This window comes from Pseudorasbora parva, chromosome 24 (genome assembly GCF_024679245.1).
Source record: "Pseudorasbora parva isolate DD20220531a chromosome 24, ASM2467924v1, whole genome shotgun sequence".
Classification (NCBI taxonomy): domain Eukaryota; kingdom Metazoa; phylum Chordata; class Actinopteri; order Cypriniformes; family Gobionidae; genus Pseudorasbora; species Pseudorasbora parva.
The window spans coordinates 11,731,188-11,746,498 of record NC_090195.1 but is presented as its reverse complement, the minus strand read 5'-3'; the positions used below and the strand labels follow the sequence as shown (position 1 = coordinate 11,746,498).

The 15,311-nt window shown below is 36.8% G+C and overlaps 3 protein-coding genes across 4 annotated transcripts; 1 reads left to right on the top strand and 2 right to left on the bottom strand.

The window, feature by feature from the left end:
- Positions 1-432: 432 nt before the first annotated feature.
- On the bottom strand, positions 433-2,121 carry otos (otospiralin). Its single transcript, XM_067435570.1, has 4 exons — positions 2,068-2,121; positions 1,874-1,940; positions 1,491-1,514; positions 433-820 (listed from the first exon to the last, which is right to left on the bottom strand). The coding sequence occupies exons 2-4, from the start codon at positions 1,932-1,934 to the stop codon at positions 633-635; spliced, it is 273 nt and encodes a 90-aa protein (XP_067291671.1). The 5' UTR covers positions 1,935-1,940; positions 2,068-2,121; the 3' UTR covers positions 433-632.
- Positions 2,122-2,428: 307 nt separating this feature from the next.
- apodb (apolipoprotein Db) lies at positions 2,429-4,607 on the bottom strand. 2 transcript variants are annotated; one of them, XM_067435096.1, is made up of 5 exons: positions 4,476-4,607; positions 3,482-3,621; positions 3,179-3,300; positions 2,997-3,082; positions 2,439-2,886 (listed from the first exon to the last, which is right to left on the bottom strand). In XM_067435096.1, the coding sequence occupies exons 2-5, from the start codon at positions 3,596-3,598 to the stop codon at positions 2,651-2,653; spliced, it is 561 nt and encodes a 186-aa protein (XP_067291197.1). In that variant the 5' UTR covers positions 3,599-3,621; positions 4,476-4,607; the 3' UTR covers positions 2,439-2,650. The 2 variants fall into 2 exon arrangements, with proteins under 2 accessions (XP_067291198.1, XP_067291197.1); XM_067435097.1 differs by lacking the exon at positions 4,476-4,607 and having other exon boundaries at positions 2,429-2,886; positions 3,482-3,601.
- A 1,145-nt stretch (positions 4,608-5,752) lies between these two features.
- On the top strand, positions 5,753-14,527 carry mynn (myoneurin). Its single transcript, XM_067435160.1, has 9 exons — positions 5,753-5,842; positions 6,327-6,366; positions 6,620-6,909; positions 8,868-10,291; positions 10,910-11,069; positions 12,919-13,097; positions 13,237-13,320; positions 13,404-13,490; positions 13,599-14,527. The coding sequence occupies exons 3-9, from the start codon at positions 6,638-6,640 to the stop codon at positions 13,991-13,993; spliced, it is 2,601 nt and encodes an 866-aa protein (XP_067291261.1). The 5' UTR covers positions 5,753-5,842; positions 6,327-6,366; positions 6,620-6,637; the 3' UTR covers positions 13,994-14,527.
- Positions 14,528-15,311: the final 784 nt, after the last annotated feature.

Sequence of the window (15,311 nt, the reverse complement as noted above, 5' to 3'; positions counted from 1 at the left end):
AGCATAATAATAATAATAATAATAATAATAATAATAATAATAATAATAATAATAATTAAAAAAAAAACAACAACAAAAGCAATCAACAGCCATATTTGGCTATACGTGGTTTTATTTGAATGTTTAGCATGAAAGGTCCCGTGCCACACCAGTCGCTAGGGACCACTTGATGTCGTAAAACACATCGAATCGGTTCTTTATAATGAACTGGTCGAAAGAATCGATTCGCGTTTTTTTTTTTTTTTAGGCTTCACATCACTAGTTGTGTTACGTCAAAATGTGACCGGCTGGAAAACGGGTCCCACTGGCTCAGTTGGAGAACTGGTCCTCAGATTTTATTAGTGATGGTAGTCTATTAAAATCACTTCTGTGCATCAGGATGATACTTTTGTTTTATTTCTTACATTTCTTTTATTTGTAACTCGTATAATACATCAACAACAATCATGCACTCTGAAGATGATAATCACACTACAATGAAAAACATTAACAGTGAATCCTATATGCATTTTTATTAGTAGCCTAATAATATGGCACAAGATTCATAATTTTTAGTTATATTTCAGTAATTATATTTAGTTTCTAGTGACAGAAACTAAGCTATGATTGATGAACTAGCTAATGACATCCACTTAATGATCATGTTGCTCTGCCACTTCATAACCCAGCGTGTCTCCCAGATGCTGATGGGCGAAGAATGTTCTGGCCATTTCATTGATCTGCTCGTATGCCCCAATGCTGCGGAAGTATTCCACATAGTTCCAGAAATCTGAGGTGGAATATGACCAGTAGGGCACAGCCGGGGGCTTTTCATAGGGTACTATGTGTGTGAGAAGGAGAGAAAAATAGAGCTTGTGTATTTCTGCTGAATTCTTGCATTCCAGAATTCCAGATGATGTATAACTGCAGCAGTAATGTCTAAATGTGCCTCTTTGTGTCCTCAGACAGGCAAACACAACAATACACTTAAAACAGCACCAACATTTTATACAATCCAATTATTTGTTCAAACAAAAGCTTCATTGTGCATTTTTTAAATTATACTACACTGTAAAAAATTATTAAGAAAAAAAGTTACCTGGTTGCCTTAAAATTTTGAGTTCATTGAAATTAAAATTTTGAGTTAATACAATGAACATTTTTTGAGATTCGACAACCTTTATTAAAATATTATTAAAACATTTTGTAAGCATATTGGGTAATTATGTGTGTGTTATTTCTGATGATGCAGTGAAACATGCCAAATTGTGCTATTTTCATGATTTATCAAAACAAATATGTGGTTCAGATACAATAATATTTTGAGTTTCTATTTATTAAACTAATTTCCTTCATTGTATCAACTCAAATTTTTACTTTCAATGAACTCAAAATTTTAAGGCAACCAGGTTACTTACTTTTTTAAGTTAAACGAACAAAAACCACCACAAATTTTTTACAGTGTAGTAATACTGTATTTACTGGGGAAAGTGTGTAAATAATCTGTTTACCCCCTTCAGGAATGAATCTGGCACCTGTGGAAGGAGAAAGTAGAGGAAGAGTGAATGAAATCCCTTACAAAGAGCTGATTCAGACATAGAGACCTGAGGATCTCCCGAGGGATTCAAGAAATGTGTGCGTTTCCTCCTCAAATATTATTCCTTACTATGTCCTGATGAACACAACTCAAGCTCAAGTTTATGAACATGTAATATTAACATGTGGTATTTCATTGTTTCCCTTTAAATTTGTTTATTTGACAATAGCGAGTGTGTGACTATTAAAATCAGTCTTAAAGTTCTCATATTCTGAAAATCATGAAGCAGCTTTAAAGCAAATATCTAAAATGTCCAGAGATTATAATAGTTATATATGAGGAATATGGACTACTTACTGCTGAGATTATTAGCAAGAAAACACAGCAAGAAAGCCCAAAAAAGCATATTCCACTTCATTATTTCCTGGAAATAAAAAAGAAGAGACTTTTACCTATTAAAATTGATGGTTAAAATATAAGCTTGTAAAACAGGAAAACTTGCTATACATTCATGCATTCCTCATAATAGTTTTGGAAATAAACAACATTACCTCCTTTGCTGCACTGATTGTACAAGGTCCGTCTGTTTCTGAGAGCTAAAAGATTTTGTGCTTCACAGGTTCTGCACAAACTGTACCCCGAGTTCAGGAAAGTTTTGTCCCCTCCCAAACTAATCTACATCACTGAAAACGCCTCAAGATCGTCTATGATATGCATTTCAAATCAAGTTGGTTTATGCATCATTAGATTCCAAAAACATAATTCAATTTTTAATTATTTCATATTCCAATAGAAATCTGAACAAAAACCATTCCGAAAGGCAAAATACCATTTTGTGGATCAACGCACATATCAACGAATGCAGAATAGACAGGACTCTAGTATATTCACAAAATAATCACCTGTTCATTAAAATCATTATTCAGGAATGACATGACAGAGAACTTCATAAGCAAAACATCTTTGTCAAAAGGTAATGCTTTATTTAGTTTTTAAAGAGGTGTACAAATATGTATAGAGCAATATATTATGTGAGTAGATGATAATTCAAGTTTTCATTCGTAATAGAGATAGTGAAGGCACTTCAACTTTTCCGAAGCAAAAATATATATATTTCAGTCTATTTTAGACTGTTTACAAAGGACCATCACATCCTTGCTGATCTGTGGGTAGCATTTTGCTCACGTCGATGTTGTCACGTGAGAAGATCTCTTTGGCATGGTAGACGGCCTCTGCGGGCAGAATGCGCGAGCGTGAGAGGATCCATGCGTAGTCCACGTGAAACAGCCTGAGAACATCAGTGCACGAATAAACAAGAGCAATGCTGTTGTAGTCAGTGGACAGGACCCAGTATGGGGCGTAGGGTGTGACTGTATATGAAAAAGAAGAAGGTGTAAAAAAAAAAGAGCTCTTCACAATTGAAAACAATAGATTCTGGAATGTTCTAGATCTAAATCACACAAAACACTGATGGACTTACAGTAGGAGAAACTGACTCCAAGCTTAGCTGGCTCCCTCTTGTTCTGAACGACTGCCGTGCCTTCTGCTTTTCTAATTTTTCCTTTGCTGTTTTATATAAATACATGGATAAATGATACGGACATAAATTATATTAAGAGAAAATATAATCAAAAGACTTGATTTGGTTGATAAATTACTCACTATGTCTGAACATTGAGAACTTGAATGGTGTTGTCAGGTCTTAGGGCATAGTTTGCCTCAATACATTTGCCTTTCTCAAAGGATGCTGGGAGCTTTTCGATCTCATACCACTTTCCAAGGTACTTGAAGTGAAAAGAGATCATGTAAGCAGGCAGTAGACTGTTAAAAAGACATTTACATGCCAAACTCATTATTTTTCACCCTCAAGTCGTTCCAAACCAGAATTTTGATTTGGAAATACATCAGGGTGTGTAAATAATGATACATTTTTTGAGTGAACTTTATTTGTATAGCTAGTCCTACCTTGTTTAATTCAAAATTTGGCTGGACCATTGGTGTTGGGCAGGGTCCCCAACGAAACGTCTGAGCAGAGACCAAGGGAAGCAGAAGAGGCAAGAGCAACACAATCACGGCCTTCATTCTGTCAAGAGATGCTGCCTCAGCTGTGACGAGAAAGTTATGGAGTCATGAGCTCAAGAAGATGCATTAGTCATTTTCATGTTGTGACAATGTCACAGTGTTAAACGGATATTTTGTCTACAATAAGTGCAGGTAATATAAGTTTTTAACAATAAATAAATAAATCAGCCTATGTAATGACATGAAAAAACAGACTATTTTCCTGACTCTTAAAGTAAATTGGCTTGTCAAGTTTATTTCTAAAATGGCTAGAGACTGTCAAAAAAGTTTCCATTTTGCTGTATGTCTCGTGTGTTTTCTGTATGAACAGCTCATAATTCACATAACAGTGGAATGTAGCACGTGAGGAGTTTTTATACGCCTTTGTTTTGAATGGCATAGGTATTTTTTTCTCCCTAAAGCTGTCAGACCTGCTGGACTCGTTTGCAAATACGCACAACAAATCAGTGGTGTACACGTGCAAAAGCTATTTTGTGTTACAAAACCGTGTGGTCTCGAAATATTTTGAATAGTTATCACTTATTGATGAAATTATATTGACTGGGACACTTTTTCCAAGCCATCACAATGGCAAAAAGTCTCCCAATCACCCTGAATTCACCCTATATACTAATATGATAGAGAATGATGTGATAAAAACATTATAGGCTATATAAACACTGTAATGGTATCGTTAAATAAAAGGTTAGATTCGATCATATTAAATCCAGTAGGTATAGCCTAACATCATTACTGAAGCTATCTGCTTCTTTTTTAAAGATGTTAGCCCAACAAATAATTTAGACCAAACAAAGGTAGCCTACACAATACGAATTATAATAAAATATCATAAAACATAATATCACAAAAACAGGCATAATGCAAAGTAAATGGATACCTGTCTGAGATGAACCTGTTGTTAAGCACAGAGCTGAAGGTGTTGAGCGTGTGATGGAACACTGAAAGTGAGCTGTCAAGAGCGGAGGAGATGCTCATAACAGACTGAGATTGTTTTGTAACGAGAATCAGCTGATTATGTAAATAGATATCATGGGAGCAGTAGCTACTGGAGAGACAAGGTGTGTGCTGTTTCTGTCCCATTGTCATTTTTACTTAGACCTTTTTATTAAAACTATGACTAAATGGTTTATACTAATGTGGGCTTGGTGAACACAATCAATTATTTAGTCATTTATTTACAAAACTGGCAATGAGAACCTGGGCTGTAGCCAGAAACGAATTGTCTTTCTTGAGTTCAGTGACATAACCTGTTTTAAAGAGATATAACCATGGTAAGCAGACATAATTACAAAACACATATCACTAATATTGTAATAAGTTAGATTAGTAAAAGGCGTACGCTTATCTCAGTATAGCTTCGCCTTGTCTGGTTCATTGTCACCTTGATGATATTTAATACCCCTGAGTAATTGCTTGATCAAAATAAAGAGCAAATTTACAAAAAAAATTATTTTAATTTTAAAACCCTGTATTAAAATATACGTTTTTAACCCTGGGTTAAACATATTAAATGTAAAAGTAGCCATCCAGGTTTCAGGAGTCTCCTGCATTGTATCTTCTCAATGGCTACAAAATAATACAATTTCCCAGAAATACATTTTTTTTCAAGGGGGACCAACATTTTGAGGTTCCATTTGTGCCATCAGTAAGTCGACTGCTTAGTGCTTTGTACTAGGCCTATACATCCTTCTCAACAGTCTAGTTGTTCAGATAAATTGTTGTTGATGCTATTAAGCTAAAGATGGACAACAACAACAAAAAATCAAGCAACATTAACAACAGTTAAACTATCAATATCCCTCCCCACATCTATAGCCTACTATATCAAAAAATATATATGTTGTAGGTAACATATGTTGCAACATATTTACACTTTGTTGTATCGACTTGTTCAGACAATTCCACAAAATCACCCCACAAACTGAAATACCACCACTTAAACAGTTTTGAGCTTTGTCCGAGATCTCTGTTGACTAAAATTTAAATCCCCTATAAAGTTCTAACCCCGCTTTCTATCTTTGTAATTTCTCCTTCAATGCAACAGCGCTCCATTCTGGTGTGTCTCTTTGGCTCCATCTAATGGTTACAGCTGTTTTTTGTTTTGTTTTTTTTGCTCGTTTTTTGTTCAACTTCAAACACCGGAAGGAATTCAGACAGGAGGATATGACGTCACCGACCAATCCCCTTGAAGACCTCGAAAATGGCCGTCAAAGCAAAGAGATTTTAATCTACTGTCGAAATAACGTGAGACCGTAATTTTTATTAAAAATTCGCATTTAACTCTATATTTATTAACCACATAATTTAAATAATTATTGCACGTCTCAGTGTTGTGTTTGTAACACATATACCGAACCTCTGAACTGCGGCTCGCGCTCTACCGGATCGAGCATTTTCGAAATAAGAGCCCTTTGTTTTGCATGTCAAAATTACAAACATTCGTCTGTGCATTTATCCCGAAGCTAATGCATTTAGCTGTTTTTAATGCACATTTACAACTAGAATTATTTGATGCATTCGAATATTTTGGGTAGCCTTTTAACAATGATAGTTTGTCATCAAGCTCGTTATTTCAGACAACTTTTGAGTAATGGGCGGGAACTTTTATTTTCCTTAACTGATGGTGCCAAGTCTAGACAATCGCTAATTTTATATAGCGTTATAGTTTATTTTATATATGCACCTGTTCTTTATTATTTTTACATGCATGTCTGTTTCATTTAAATAGGTTCTTGGCTGTGGTTTAAACCATCATAAATTTACGTGAGGTAAGTTAATTATTTTAGTTGTTTATTGCTTAAACTATATCATGTAAAAATCGCATCATAGGTCTAGTTCACCCCAAATTATATAATTTATTCACACTTCTGTTGTTCCAATCCTTTATTGCTTTGCAGAATTCACCACTTTTATTATATATATATATATATATATATATATATATATATATATATATATATATATATATATATATATAATTTCTTTTTAAGAAGATATTATAAGATGCTCTTGCCATTGCAGGTTGGCACTCTACACGTCATGCCACATATCACTCACAGTGAGTTTCTTTTGGAGCAGCTGAAGAGGCAACGTGAGAGAAGCTTTCTGTGCGACTGCACAGTAGCAATAGGACAGGCACAATATCAAGCTCACCACAATGTTCTGGCAGCCTTTAGTGAGTATTTCTCCACACAATCTATTGATGCCGGAAGAGAGGATGCCACCATAACTTTGGACCCAGAGTTGGTGAGCAGTGCTGTGTTTGAAAAACTACTGACATATATTTACACCGGGGAATTGAATATGGACGGGTGAGTTCATGGGAATCTAAATATATACGTTCATCTTCTATGTATAGTCTTCCTACTGGCATAGAAAACCTGTAAATTGAAAAAAAAAAAAATATATATATATATATATATATATTAGTTTTTTATTTAATTTGTTTTATTTGCATAATTTTAAAGCCTGAAAAAGTAATGTAATCTTCATTTTATATTATAATATTCATTATTCTAAGTATAATAAAACTTTTTTTTCATATTATTAATAATGAATGTTAAATATTCTGTTATAGACAAAACTATATAATTTTATTGTGCTGTGACATTTTTAATTGGCTTAATATTATATCTGCTAAATCTTTACCTCTGTTCATTAAAACTATATATATATATATATATATATATATATATATATATATATGTATATGTGTGTATATGTGTGTGTGTCTGTGTATATAAATGTATGTACATACACACGTGAGGAAAATAAGTATTTGAACACCCTGCTATTTTGCAAGTTCTCTCACTTAGAAATCATGGAGGGGTCTGAAATTGTCATCGTAGGTGCATGTCCACTGTAAGAGACATAATCTATAAAAAAAATCCAGAAATCACAAATGATTTTTTAACTAATTATTTGTATGATACAGCTGCAAATAAGTATTTGAACACCTGAGAAATTCAATGTTAATATTTGGTACAGTAGCCTTTGTTTGCAATTACAGAGGTAAAATGTTTCCTGTAGTTTTTCACCAGGTTTGCACACACTGCAGAAGGGATTTTGGCCCATTCCTCCACACAGATCTTCTCTAGATCAGTCAGGTTTCTGGCCTGTTTCTGAGAAACATGGAGTTTGAGCTCCCTCCAAAGATTCTCTATTGGGTTTAGGTCTGGTGACTGGCTAGGCCATGCCAGAACCTTGATATGCTTCTTACAGAGCCACTCCTTGGTTATCCTGGCTGTGTGCTTCGGGTCATTGTCATGTTGGAAGACCCAGCCTCGACCCATCTTCAATGCTCTACCTGAGAAAAGGATGTTGTTCCCCAAAATCTCGGGATACATGGCCCCGGTTGTCTTCTCCTTAATACAGTGCAGTCGTCCTGTCCCATGTGCAGAAAAACACCCCCAAAGCATGATGCTACCACCCCCATGCTTCACAGTAGGGATGCCGTTCTTGGGATGGTACTCATCATTCTTCTTCCTCCAAACACTTTTAATGGAATTATGACCAAAAAGTTCTATTTTGGTCTCATCTGACCACATGACTGTCTCCAATGACTCCTCTGGATCATCCAAATGGTAATTGGCAAACTTAAGACGGGCCTGGACATGTGCTGGTTTAAGCAGGGGAACCTCCGTGACATGCATGATTTCAAACCATGACGTCTTAGTGTATTACCAACAGTAACATTGGAAACGGTGGTCCCAGCTCTTTTCAGGTCATTGACCAGCTCCTTTGGCGTAGTTCTGAGCTGATTACTCACCTTTCTTAGGATCATTGAGACCCCACGAGGTGAGATCTTGCATGGAGCCCCAGTCTGAGGGAGATTAACAGTCATGTTTAGCTTCTTCCATTTTCTAATGATTGCTCCAACAGTGGAACTTTTTTCACCAAGCTGCTTGACAATTTCCCCGTAGCCCTTTCCAGCCTTGTGGTGGTGTACAATTTTGTCTCTAGTGTCTTTGGACAGCTCTTTGGTCTTGGCCATGTTAGTAGTTGGATTCTTACTGATTGTATGGGGTGGATAGGTGTCTTTATGCAGCAATGGACCTCAAACAGGTGCATCTAATTTCGGATAATAAAGGGAGATGGACATTTTAAATTATGATTAAGTCTCTCACAGTGGACATGTACCTATGATGACAATTTCAGACCCCTCCACGATTTCCAAGTGGGAGAACTTACAAAATAGCAGGGTGTTCAAATACTTTTCCTCACTGTATATGAGAGTCTGCTAAAAGCTCTTGTGCTTTGTTGTCCACAGGGAAGAAATTGAAAGTGTTCAGAAAGCTGCATCATATCTTGGTATGCCCGAGGTTGTAGCTCGCTGTACCCTGTCCCAAGAAGATCTCAAAACTAGTGGCTCGCCCGCAAGACCAATGGAGTATGCAGATCCACATTCCCCCCTGAGCCCAGATGACTATGAACCTTTAGAGCCGATCTCAGAGGTAGAGGAGCGGATGTGGTTAAGGGGAGAGAAAGAAGATGGGTCTCAGGATGATCCAGGCTCTACAGATGAAGCCCAGTGGTCCAGCGAACAAACTCCGCACAGAGTCGGCAAGAGAGGGAGGAAGCCCAAAACCAGGTTGTATGAGGATGGTGCTGAGCGGGAGGCCATTGCTGCTCAAAGAGGCAGGGGAAGGGGAAGGGGGAGACCGAGAGGGCGCCCACGGGTGAGGCCGTTGACTTTCGATTCAACTGATCAATCACCAGCAGAGCAAACTATGAATCCAAATAGCAGCTCTGTAGGGAGAGGATCCGGAAGACCGAGAGGCCGCCCACGGATCAGGCCTTTGTCCACTGATAGAGATGATTCTGGTAATGCTGAAGATGATTCTGTAGCAACCAAAGATCAAGAAGGGGAGAACTCTACCCGCAAAAGAGGACGTCCACGAATTAGACCACTATCATCTGAAGCAGATGGAGAAAAAGGAGATGATGAACAAGGAGACACCCAAGAAACAGAGGTTGTTGAAGACGATGCTGTGAATGCTGGTGAGGAAGATGACCGTAAGGAAAAGACTGATACAGAGAACCCTGGCGAAACTCCTGCTTCCAAACGAGGGAGAGGAAGACCACGGATTAAGCCGCTATCCACTGAGAACCAGACTGCAAATGCTGAGACTGCAACTTCAAACACAGAAGATGCCTCAGAAACTGCAAAATCAAAAGAGAACGAAGGCACTGTCCGTAAAAGAGGAAGACCTCGTTCTAAGCCCCTTTCTTCCGAGGGACCCGAATCTTCAAATCCAATAGAGAACAGTGGAGAAGAAGCTGGTGAAGAAGCAAACCAAGACTTTGAGAAACAAACGGAAGAAGGCTCATCTCAAGGTACAGAAGATTCAGAGTCGAGTGCTGCGAAGAAGATCCGTGCCAGCACCAGAAAAAGAAGCTTGAGTAGAAAGCTGAAAGAAAGCCAAGCTAGTAATGAGGAGGAAGAAGACGACGACGAAGAGGATGACGAATTTGGCAATGACAACGAGGACTGGGCGGGAGAAGAGGAAGTGAAACCCTTGCAGGACAAACATAGGCCTATTTGTAACATCTGCGGGAACCTCTTCTCTGAGATGAGCAGTCTGCGCAGACACATGCGCATACACAAGGGCCTCAAACCCTATCAGTGCCAGCTCTGTACCCGCTCCTTCAGACAGGGCAACCAGCTGAAGACGCATATGCGCATACACACAGGTACGTCTCTCACATCAACTTGTTACACTGCATTAATACACTAAATCACTTGGATTAATTTTTAGTCTTGATGACACAAAATGTGCAACCACACTTCGGTACAAAAGTTTGGGGTTGGTAAGATTTTTGAACTGTTTAATGCTCACAAAGGCTGCATTTTTTAAAATCAGAAATACAGTAAAACAGTAATATTATGAAATATTACAATTTAAAGTAGCTGTTTTCTCTTTTACATTTTAATACATTTAAAAATGTAATTATTTAGGTGACTGCAAAGCGGAATTTTCAGCATCATTACTCCAGTCTTCAGTGTCACATGATCTTTCAGAAATCATTCTAACATGCTGGTTTGGTGCAGATTTCTTATCAATGTTGAAAACAGTTGTGATGCTTAATATTTTTGTGGAAACTTTTTTCATGATGAAAACAGTATTTATTTAAAATAGAAAATATTTTGTGATTATTGTATTTAGTGTAACTTATGATCAATTTAATGCATCAATGCAGAAGATTTTCTTATCTAGAAGATTTCTTACTGACCCCAAACTTTTGAAATGTAGTGTCATATCTTTGTTTATAGGTTTATGTGGATTGATGCATATTCTGTGCTGTTTTCAGGAGAGAAGCCCTTCAACTGTACGTCTTGCGATGCACGGTTTGCTCAGAAGTGTCAGCTGGTCTATCATTGCCGCATGCATCACGGAGAAGAAAAGCCGCATAAATGTGATTTCTGTGGAGCGGCTTTTGCCACATCTAGCAATTTAAAAATTCACATAAGGTATGTGTATTGCAATTTGTGAGAATAATTCAAGTTCATTTTCATTGATAAAATTGCACATGAACATGATTGTAAGTTGTAGTGCTTCCACAAGGACACTGATTCAAATCCGGTCCAATGAGTCGTGGGTGGATGAGAAATAAATCATTATGTTTGTTTGATAAAGACGTTTACGAGCCCTGTCTGCGGTCGAGAGAATCATTCCAGTTGCCACTTTCAAAATAATCCCTCCCTCATGTGAACTGACAGGGGCATATATATGGCAGGGGAGCTGAAGCTCATTAAATATGCAAATATTCTCCAATCCTTGCCGTGGGCATTTACTTCCAAGTCTTCAGTGCGGCACGCCCATCAAAACCCAGCGTTCAGGAGAGAGCCTCAAAACCAGTGTAGAAAATAGCCTATTACTTATTAGTTATGATGTTTTTGAATGTAAAAAACACACAAACGTCATTAGTTGATCTCAGACCACAGTATTTTTTTTTTAAGCCAGTTCATGACACCTTTAACCAAAACAACAGGCAACAACATAGCAGCTACACACACATACGTAGACTATACTGGACAAAGGGCTGAACTAAACTGAGTGCTTTAATATACAAGACATAGGCAGAGTTTATCTCCGCTTTTAGGCATACATTCGCAAACTTCCATAAATACTTCCCCCTCAACAAAAATTCCTGTTGCCATTTTGAAGTGAATTCAACTTCAAGTGGGGAGGGAAATTTATTTGGATCCACGACCCCTTGATTTTTATTTAAAAATATGTACATTTCAGACAGATCCATAGATCTTAAGACCTCACAGCAGATCACGCTTAATTTTCCCCAACTCTACTATTGGAGTTATGACATTTAACCGCATTTAATACTTGTAGGTACCTTACGCTGACTGTCTTTTACACCGTTATTGTGTTGTTATAATTTCATTTTTTAAATATTTTCTCCAACAGTCCAAACATCCATACAGGCCTATAGAATAGTGCATAAGCATATCATAAAGGAAAGAAAGAAATGTAAATAATAAATATGCTCCATGGGGATTCCAATTGATCAAGGGCTTAGGGCGTTCCTAGCCATTTAAACTCATTGGAAGGGTTGTACCAGTAGTGGGTACTTTTGCAATGATAGCAATGACGTACATGCGAGGGAACGAGATTGAGGGAAGTTAGCCAGGGAAGGGCATAAATAAAGTGTGTTTGGGGCTGTGTTTACATGACACATTTTCAACAAAACTTTCTGGGCCTGAATGCAAACTTTTGAAACCGGTTTCCAAAGTGCAAAAACGTGACTAAAATGACGACATGCGTGACGACATGCGTATTCAGTGTTCAGTAGGTGTGTAGTTTTTCAACTATGTGACAAACTATAAATAATACAGCGTTTTTTGGTTGTTTAGTTGTCATTTTGACAACATTGTCATCTCTATGTGAAAAACGCGAAGGAAAAACATTTCCAATTTTAGTTGTCTCACAGTAAGTACATCGTTGTCTTGTAAATGTTTCCTTAAACAGCCATAATGAGGAACTAAACTACACACAGGTGCATGGAATCAGAAACCATTGAAACAAATAAGAAACAGGAATATGCCAAGAAAAATTTTGTGTAAATCAAAACTGAAACTAGACTAAATGTTACAATAAAATATTCATAATGAAGGTTTTATTGTTTTAATCTGGTTTATCTTCATTATTATTTTTATTATTAAATAAAATGCAGAAATAAACCTGTAGCAAAACTGGTTCTTTCAATTCATTTTTGGACATTTAAACATTAAAAATAATGATTATAGTATTGGTCAATAAGTTTCCATGAACATTATTAAATCTTTATTTCCCATTTGCTCGTAGAAAGCACAGTGGTGAGAAGCCGTATGAATGTGGAGAATGTGGGAAGCGCTTCACACAGGCCAGCACTCTAATGTATCACAAGCGACGGCACACGGGAGAGAAACCATACATCTGCGATACCTGCGGCATGGCCTTCGCTGTGTCCAGCTCTCTCATCGCTCACACCAGGAAACACACCGGTGGGTTTGTGATGCATTCGTAAAAGCTGTCAGCATTTTCTGGAGGGTTTTGCTAACATGCCGATGACACTGGGAGTCTTAATAAATGTTTAATTAATTCCTTTTTTTTCTTCTTTTTTTAAATACCCTCTATTTTTAGGTGTGACTCCATATATATGCTTGGATTGTGGAAAACCTTGCATTACTGCTGGTGAACTTCGAAAACATATGGACATTCACAATGGTAAATTTAGCGAGTTGTGCGTTTTCCAAATGGAAACATTGTATGTCCAAATATGGATTTATCTACCTCCTTTTTGCCTTTAGGCTCGAGAAAAGTGAGGTGTAACATGTGTGGAAACATGTTTTCGGACGCATATAGCTTAAAGAAGCACACCATTTTGAAGCATAATGGTAAAAAATAATAGTTATTTCTTGTTCAATTGTATATGTTTGCTGAATTAATATATCCAGGACCATTAATCTAAATGTCAATTTTTTTTAAAACAACATACTTTTCAGTTCTTCCTGAACAAGAGCAGACTCCATCTGTGAAAACCGACCCGACGCAGTGTCCACTCAACATCCCCATTGACCACCAGGGCCTGATTGCACGTGTCCGCTCTGCCCTTGTCGATTCACAAGACCATGAAATTCAGATGGAGCCCCCATTGCCAATTTTGCCCCCCGAAACCCAGCTCATTATCCAACAGTCAGAGCCGCAGATGATCATACAGCACGCAGATGGCACAGAGCCCTCCATGATCTTTCAGCATGCGGAGTCGTCCGAAGCGCCAGTTCTCATCCAACATGGAGAATCTGGCGAGCAAGTCAGCTATGTTGTGGAACAGTACGAAATCCCAGCAACTGCTGAGATGGAGCACACTCAGATTGTCATCGTTCAGACCATTGATTAAAATGCCAGGTTTTACTTCCGTTTTAAGTGTATTTTCTCCATTAAGTGAAGATAGGGTCATTTACACCGGTGCGGAAGCAATTCATTACGATTGTTTTCTAGTCATCTGAATGGCAAACTCTCAGCAGATATCAGTTATACAAAGCTATTGTGCGAGCGTGTGAGGCTTCTCTCTTTTTTTTTAATTAAAATCTACAGAATCTGGATCATTAAAGGCATAAAGTATTTTCTAAAATGAAGGGAAGGCCAAACTTAGGTTTAGCTGTAATATAAAATGCTGTGCTTAGAAAAAGCATTTTGGTTCATGTTTAAAAGTACTTTTCTATTTAATTGAAAAGAAAGTGCGGCTATACGTTACAACTGACTTGGTCATTCTGATGTTTTTGAACTATGCTTTTGTCTTTTAGAAGTATGACATGTAAATACCTATAATGTTATATGACTCAGTCTCTGAACAATTTCATATATGATATGAAATAATTTGGATCCTCTAACAAACTGGGCAACTTTTATAATAAATCATCTCACATCTGAATATGTGTTGTGGTTTATATATTTTTGAGGAATACTTTGATGTAATTCATCTAGTGAGGTGAAGACCCAGACGTATTTTCCTCAGTATTAGTCTGCATAAGGGTGATTCAATTCAACTAGTGGACATTTTCTGTCCCCTAGGAGGATTTTAAAGAGGAAAAGACAGAACATACAAAAACATTTTAGTTTTACAAGATAGATTTTTGTCTCTTTATTTACATTTGCTTAATTTTAAATTTAAAAACTCTTATTATTATTTTTTTAATTATGTCATTACCTAACATTTGTGAATTTTAATTTAGAAGCAGTCCATTTCTTTTTATTTATATACACAGTCACACTTAAGTTATAGGCTCCAATTCTCACTATTAATTAAACTATGACTTTTGCCTCAGTAAAATTACTTATTATTAATAGTAAGGTAGTTTTTAAGTTTATGTATTTTGTGGATTAGGGGATACAGAATATAGTCAAGCAGGGCATTATGTGCTTTTTAAATACTAATAAACAGCCAACATCCTAGTAATAGCATGCTAATGAGCAATTAATTCATATTGGGAATTAGATTCTAAACTTAAATATTACCATTTACACTAATATAATTTAAGGTGGCTACGTGTTTTTTTATTTTTATTATTTGGCTAATATTACTTTAGAACCGTTTTTCCTAGATTTTAAATATAGTTAGTAAAAAATGAAGAATCGTTCATATATTTTTGAGTTCTCGTGTATTGCATTTATAAAGAAGATAATCAGTGAAGATTCAATAGGCATATTTCACTTAT